The sequence below is a fragment of the Marmota flaviventris genome, chromosome 10 (genome assembly GCF_047511675.1).
Source record: "Marmota flaviventris isolate mMarFla1 chromosome 10, mMarFla1.hap1, whole genome shotgun sequence".
NCBI lineage: Eukaryota > Metazoa > Chordata > Mammalia > Rodentia > Sciuridae > Marmota > Marmota flaviventris.
Window position 1 is genome coordinate 6004960 of NC_092507.1, and position 7802 is coordinate 6012761.

At 59.5% G+C, this 7802-nt stretch overlaps 1 protein-coding gene across 2 annotated transcripts in view; it reads left to right on the forward strand.

Moving 5' to 3' along the window:
• Positions 1 to 7457, forward strand: part of H6pd (hexose-6-phosphate dehydrogenase/glucose 1-dehydrogenase) — a 29627-nt gene extending 22170 nt beyond the window's left edge. For both annotated transcript variants that reach the window (XM_027947575.2, XM_071617320.1), the window contains exon 5: positions 677 to 7457. In XM_027947575.2, coding sequence (XP_027803376.2) covers positions 677 to 2040 — 1364 coding nt within the window. In that variant the 3' untranslated portion in view covers positions 2041 to 7457. The remainder of the gene's footprint in view (positions 1 to 676) is intronic.
• The last annotated feature ends 345 nt before the right edge of the window (positions 7458 to 7802 follow it).

Sequence of the window (7802 nt, forward strand, 5' to 3'; positions counted from 1 at the left end):
AGCAGATGCCCACCGGAGCCATTCTCTGGACAGTCCCGGAGGCTCCTCACTTTCCGGGAGAGGGCTGCCTCCTCCGCAGGGAATGCCCACAGGGGAGCTGCAGCTGCTCGTGGAGCCTGTTTGAGGGACTGGGCATCAAACATCACCCCACTTAATCCCTGCGCGCACAGACCCGTGAGGCAGCCGTGGCTGTGGTCCCCGCTCCGCAGGTGAGGAAAGGAGCGGCCAGTGAAGCCCCGCAGCCGAGCCAGGCTGGAGCCTGGTGTGCAGGGCCGTCAGCTCTGGCGCACCAGCAGGACGTGCCCCACACGGCCCTCCCCGGCCTCCACCTCAGGCCTTGCTCAGGGCCTCCTGCAGGCTCCCAAAGGAGGCAGAGGGGGGATGTGCCTTCCCCTGCGGGACGTCCCCTGCCCCCAGGTGTCAGGATCCCTCACCCTGCTGGCCCCATGTGGGACTTCTCAAGTCTCCAGGCTGCAGGTTGCGAGGCCAGTGAGACCAGGGCTCCCGGAGGGGCTCCAGGGAGCGGGTGTCACAGCCACGGAGTCGGCCCCAGGCTGGTTTTGAGCACTGACTGGGAAGAGGAGCGGGGGCAGGCAGATGAGGGCAGCACAGAGGTGGACGGGCGCCTCCGGCTCCTGGGGCTGCGGGGTCACCCTCTGCCATTTCCCCACTGCAGCCGTCCTTGTCCACGTGGACAACCTCCGCTGGGAGGGCGTTCCTTTCATCCTGATGTCCGGCAAGGCCTTGGATGAGAGAGTGGGCTACGTTCGCGTCCTGTTCAAGAACCGGGCGTTTTGTGTCCAGAGCGAGAGGCACTGGGCCTCGGAGCAGTGCCAGTGTCTGCCCCGGCAGATCATCTTCCACATCGGACACGGCGAGCTGGGCCACCCTGCCATCCTGGTCAGCCGGAACCTGTTCAGGCCGTCGCTGCCCACCCAGACCTGGAGGGAGGTGCAGGACCGGCCCGGGCTCCGCCTGTTCGGTCGCCCCCTGTCAGATTACTATGCCTACAGCCCCGTGGGGGAGCAGGATGCCTACTCCATCCTCCTGTCGCACATCTTCCACCGCCGAAAGGAGTCCTTCATCACCACAGAGAACTTGCTAGCCTCCTGGGTCTTCTGGACCCCCTTGCTGGACAGCCTGGCCCGTGAGGCCCCACGCCTCTACCCCGCGGGGGCCGAGAGTGGCCATTTGTTGGACCTTGAGTTCAGTGGTGGCCAGCTCTTCTTTTCCCAGCAGCAGCCAGAGCAGCTGGTGCCAGGGCCAGGGTCTGCCCCAAGGCCTAGTGACTTCCAGGTTCTCAGAGCGACATACCGAGAGAGCCCGCTCGTGTCCGCCTGGCCTGAGGAGCTGATCTCAAAGCTGGCCGAGGACATCGAGGCCACTGCAGTGCAGGCGGTGCGGCGCTTTGGCAAGTTCCACCTGGCGCTCTCAGGTGGCTCAAGCCCCATAGCCCTGTTCCAGCAGCTGGCCACGGGGCACTTCGGCTTCCCCTGGGCCCACACGCACCTGTGGCTGGCCGACGAGCGCTGCGTCCCGCTCTCGGACCCGGAGTCCAACTTCCAGGGCCTGCAAGCTCACCTGCTGCAGCATGTCAGGGTCCCCTACTACAACATCCACCCCATGCCTGTGCACCTTCACCAGCGGCTCTGTGCCGAGGAGGACCAGGGCGCCCAGACCTACGCCAGGGAGATCTCAGCCCTGGTGACCAACAGCAGCTTCGACCTGGTACTGTTGGGCATGGGCACCGATGGGCACACGGCCTCCCTCTTCCCACAGTCACCTGCTGGCCTGGATGGCGAGCAGCTGGTGGTGCTGACCGAGAGCCCCTTCAGGCCACACCAGCGCATGAGCCTCAGCCTGCCCCTCATCAACCGTGCCAAGAAGGTGGCAGTCCTGGTCATGGGCAGGAGGAAGCGTGAGATTGCCATGCTGGTGAGCCGTGTGGGCCACGAGCCCAAGAAGTGGCCCATCTCAGGCGTGCTGCCTAGATCTGGCCAGCTGGTTTGGTACATGGACTTTGAGGCCTTTCTGGGATGATGCGGACATCCTCTCCCTTTGCTTGTTCCTGGGCTTTCTCTCACCTGCCGTCTCCCTGCCCCCCAACCTTCCCACCTGTCCAATGTGCCCAGTGTCAGGCCCAAAGGCCCCCTCCCAGCCCCTGTGACCATTGGTCCCACCCGGTTGTGATGGGCAGGTACAGAAACAGGCGAAATGGGATCTCTGCTCTTGAGGTGCCTCAAATCCAGGTCAGGAGAGAAACCTCAAGGAAAGACCCCCAGCAGTTACACGTCAGTATCAACCAGGCAAAGAGAGATGGGAGACGCAGCCAGCAGTCAGAAGAGGGAACGCAGTGGGCGAGGTCCATCAGGGGTGGTTTCCCAGGGAGGCAGTCCTTGAACTGGCTCCTTTGGAGAGGGCCTGGGTTGATAGAGAGAAGGGTACAAAGGCCCCCTGCGTGCTCTGCCCTGTGTCAGGGAGGCTGCAGACGGTCCCAACACCTAGCAGGCCAACCCCTGCCTCCTCTAGCCACCCCCTCATCCAGCCTCTGCACATTCAGCCAAACGTCCAGTCCTCTTCCAGGTGCCTCCACCTGCTCTGTCTCTGGGTGCCTCTGTCCTCTGGGTCCCCAGGCCCTTCCATTTCCCTGCTGCCCCTCTGCCTCTCCCTCTATAGAGAGAAGCGTTGGTAACAGGAAAACAGCAATAAGTTCTGGGACCGCAAAAGTCCCCAGAAACCCTTAGTACCTGTTAGTGGCTTCTTTTCTCAGCTGAGAACTGCCTTGCCCTGGGGGGTGGGGGTCTGGCTCCCCAGTGCCCTCAGGAAGGACCTGACCCTCTGCCCACTGTCCTCTCTCCAGCACATCCCCCTTCTGGTTCGTCCTGGGTGTGCATGATTCAGCCATTCCAGGGATCCCTGTGGTGACAGGGTCATTCACATCTCAGGGTACCTCGGTGGGGGTTTCCACTCTCAGTGGCTGTTTTGCCAGGGAAGGTCCAGTTACGTCATTCCCTGATGTGGGGAGATGTGACATGAAGGGACTCAGATCAGGTAGCCCTGTGGGGTGGCCGCGTCTCTGCCCCTTTCTGAGGGCTTATTTGGCCAACTGGCTGCATTAGGGGACAAGCTGATGGCAGCCCTCTTCACACCACCTCTCAGGCCACCTGGCTTGAGCCTGCTGACCTCCTGTCTCCTGGCCTCTCCCACTGCACTGCCAACGCCTTGCCTAAGACTGGGCCTCAGTGGGTGGCCAGTGTAGGGGTCTCCCTGAAACCCCCAAGGTCAGGGAGGGTGGGTTCTGAAACTGTTTCCAAGAAAGCCAACAACAGAAAGCCAAGTTCCCCGGACACTTGTCCTTTCTGTTTCCACTGCCCACTTAGTCATGCCCACAAGGCCGGGGAGGGCTTTCAGTGGTGAGGAGCATCAGGAAATCTGTTTCTCTACTTTCAACTGTTTACACTTTTTTCCAGGCTACAGATTGAAAACAATTCTCAATTTCACTGGAGGTGTGTGTGTGTGTGTGTGTGTGTGTGTGTGTAATAGTTGCCCAAGCCAGAGCTCCCACGTGAAAGGCAACCTTAAAATTCTTACTTGGTCCTCCAGCGACCCAGTCCCGACAGAACATCTCTCTAAGAGAGCTGCCCCTGGCAGAGCAGCACCTAGGCTGGGGGTGGGGGGCGTTTTATGTAGCACTCAGGGCCCTTGATTGCAGCCGAAGTTCCCCCTCTGGCCATGAGGGGGCGCCAGCACGCCGCCACCAACCTGGCCCTGGCAGCGATCCCCAGCCAGGCCAGCGCCGGTTCTTCAGTTCTTCGCATTTCCTTTCATTTCCCAATCTGCCTCCCTCGGAGCTTGACCGCAGCACGCCCCCATCTGTTCTTTAAGGACTCATTCCTCTGTGGTTGCAAAACCAGAGCGAAAGGGGCCTCCACGTGCCCCAGTATCTCCAGGAGCAAGGGTGAGTGGGCTTTGTGTCACCGTTTCTGAATAAGAGTGAGTCACTGCCAGTCAGGGGCCAGAGTGTCCTGTTCTTACTCAGGAGTGACTTGCCTCAGAACTGCCCTTTATCTGTGGAGAGTGTGCAGGAGTCGTGGGGCACGAACGCCAAAGACTTCCAGATCAGGAGCCTCCATCAATCATATAGGAGGGTCATATCGCCAGGGTCTGAGTATCCCTGGCTCCCCCCGCCTTTCCCCTTCACCCAGGGGCGGGCGGCAGAGCGGCCCAGAGCCAGGGCCACCGAGCATGGGCGCCTCAGCCATTTGGACTGTGATCCGCAATATGAATCACGACTCAGTCACATCTGTGTACAAATGTGTATCTCATGCCAGTTTCACAAACGGATTCTTACCCTCAGGACCTGGGATGCCCTCTGTTTTCTGTTTTTTTCATTTAAAAAGTGCTGCTTGCAGTCCACGGGCTTGAGTTGACACAGAGCTTGACAAGCCCCCACCTAGTCCAGCTTTCTACCCTCTTAGGAACTCAGGACGCCCAGGCTCAGAGGGAGGTACATGGGCAGTTCCCACAGGTGGGCAGCCCTGCGGCTGGAGCCTTCTGTCCTGCAGCTCCCACCTGGGGCTCCCAGCAATGGAGGACCGGAGGCAGCTGTCTAGCCTGGGCCTTGGGGTGTTTGCCCTTGGCCTGGCTCAGGCAGAGGCAATCTGGATGCTGCTCCAACCTGCTGGCGCGAGGCTCTGCTGCAGGGTCGCTCCCTTCCTTGGGGAGGGGTGGGAGATGGTGACGAGGCAGTCTGAAGCGGGAACCTGCAGCTTGTCTGGGAGATGCTGTGTGTTCTTCACAGAGGGACCCTTGCCAAACACTGCGCACAGCACCATCTTGCTCAGTCCTCTGGACAGCTCGACGTGGGTGGTGGCACCCTTGGTTACTGATGGTTTTCAACTGAGCACAGGTTAAGGATGCTGTCTGGTGACCACCGGCCAGCCCACAGCCCCACTCAGAACGGGTCTCTCAATTCCAGACCTTGTTGCCTACACTGGGCAGTGCCTCCTCCTCTCCCGTTGGTGGGGTCAGTTTCTCTGGTCAGGACTAGTGCACAGAGGCCCCTCCTTGAGGGACCTTGTGAGTATCTGCAGAGCAAACATTATTGCCACCGGTGTACAATTGCCTCAGAGACTTGAGGGACCTTCTGGTGGTTGTAGCTGGATTCCGATTTCCCACCTGGAGGGCAGTGTTTCTGCTAACTACAAGATCAACCGTCTCATCTTGTTGACCTCCTGCTCCTTGCTCCACAGAAATGCTTTGTTCCCACTCTTGGGCCCCCAAATCAGGAGCACAATCAAAGCTTCCTATTGTTTGGACTAATAAATCAGAAGATTTCCTGGAGGGTTTTCATTCCAAAATTTCAGTCCCTGGTCCGAGAATTCCCTTTTGTCTGTCTTGCTTCCCTCCTTTCCCTGTTCTTCAGAGAGCTGGAAGAGAAGGGAAGGGAGAAGCTTCCAGAAAAACTTGCAGGGCTGTTTCCTAGAATTTAGTCTTCGGAAACATTGTTTGGTTCTCCTACAAATATGTGCCACCTCACATAAGCAGCCCTGCAACAGCTTTGCCCAGCCGGGCCGTTATCTTAAGCAGATGGGCCCTGTGTGCCCTTAGCCACTGGTGGGAATGTGCCCGGCAGTGTCTGCGTCAGGAAAGGAACCCGTGGCAAGGAAGGGCATGGGATGGCCTGCTCGGTCACCTCCTGCCTTCCCTGAAAGCAAGGCTGCAGAGAGGCTAAGGGCCTGAATAGGCCGCTGCGTCCAACATCCTGGGCCACATGGCCCATGAGGGGCACTGACCCTGGCCTTGCACACCCCGCTCCCTCCAGCTGTCCCTGCAGCTGTTCAACACCAGCACCCAGACCCTGAGGACACAGGCACTTGGTGATGGCTTTGTGCAGGGGCGGGAGGCAGCCCCTGGGGTAGGAAGGTCTTCCCCAGAGCCTTGGCAGCTGATGAGAACCCAAGAGGTCACCTGAGCCAGCAATGCAGTCTAGACTTCTTGGTGGGCTCTACTCTGCTCTGGGGGCCCTGAGCTTTAAGCTGGAGGCACATCTGTGTCCTCTCGTCCACCCGCCTGCTCCGACCGTGCACCCACTGAGCCCCTGTTGTCAGCCCAGGGATCAGCCTGCACCATCCAGCCTCCATTTGGTGGCTCGGGGCCGGTCCGGGCTGGTCACTGTGTTGTGCTGCTTCCTTTCTGCCACACACCTGAGGGTGCCATGTCCTACGGCCCTTCCCACTCTGGAGCGGAGCTGGCCCTCCCATCGCTTCAGTCTGCCCTGTGAGGAGCGCCTCCCATGAAGGGACCGAGCCCAGAGCAGCATCTGTTCTTGAAGATGCCTCCCGGGAACATGCACACCCCGGCCCTGGGCACTGTCAGCGCTCCGTGGCGGTGGGTGTGAGGGAGAAGCTCCTGGGTGCTCCTGTCCAGCTGAGCCCACTCCTTGGAGCTGAGGGGCTTGTGCCTCTCAGAGAGTCTGGCAAGACACGGAGCCAGCAGTGCCCTGCATGAGACGTCCCTCCAGCCAACGCTGGGGAGGAATCCGTCTGCAAACGGGTCTGGGGATGTGCCTGTCTGTGTGTGACCAAGGCGGGACGGAGGTTTGGAACACTGGATTCATTAGTTCTGCTTACTCTGATTCCCAGGGATGAGCTTTCGTTAAGCCCTTGCGTTGCTCTCGGGGTGCTCTGAAGGAAATCTCTGCATCTTTCTGTCCCTTGCTATGGGAGGGGCAGAGAGCTGTGGGTTCCGACGGCTGGTGGCTGGCGTGGCAAGTGGAGGTGCGCAGCGCCACAGCTGCGTGTGGCTCTGGTCTTTGCCCCCCCAAAATGAAGCTGGTGGGACGGGAGGCGGGGGAGGGGCCCTGGGCCGCGGTTCCCAGAACTCCTCTGCCCTTGTTTTCCTGGGACATGAAGCAGGCAGTCAGCTCCCCCACTCTCTGCCCACTGTGCCCACTGGAAGAACGGGGTGGGAGTGGGCACCAGGGTTGTCCTGCCCTTGCCTGGGGGGAGGGAGGAGCTGCGGCTCCCACTGGAAGCTTGAGTTGGACTCGTGCTTGGGAGCTGGGGCTGTGGACAACCAGCGTGTGTGTGTGTGTGTGTGTGTGTGTGTGTGTGTGTGTGTGTGTGTGTGTCCGGGGCTGGCTGTGACCTGGACTGTGTCCCTGCTCTCTGCCCCACACCGGGCAACCTGGGATCTGGGCCTCTGTGGGGGGAGAAGAGGGAGGTCCTCTCTTGGTGGAGGGAGTCAGTGGGTGTGACAGCCACCCACTGCCCAGCAGCAAGAAGGAGCCCGGCTGTCGCTACCCCTGGGTTTTATGGAAACTTAACAACAGCTAACAGGATGAGACACATTCAGAACAAAAGCCTTTTTCGACCTTTCAAAACAGTTTTTTAAATGCCTTTTTCTATGTCAAATGTCACATTTATTTTTTAAACAATAAAGTTGTTTTGCCAGAACTCATGCTTTAATTCTGTCTTTGGGAAACGGAGCAGAGTGAGGTGGGCCTGGTCACTGTGTTGTGTTCCTGGAGGACAGGGAGGTATTAGAGCCCAGAATTTGCTGCTCATCACGAACAGCAGACAAGACCCAAGTAGATTTTGGTGACATCACAGGGTGGCAACAGGAACCTTGTTTCCTTACAGAAGTGGGGAGCTCCAGGCAGGACCCTTAAGGCCACGGTGATGGAAATGAGTGCAAGACACATCCCAAGCCTCCGGGAGGACAGGTCACCCTATGGCAAAGGCTGGAAGCCGGCAGCTGCAGGGACAGTCCTGGGCCGTCCCTCAGACCGGGAAGCACCC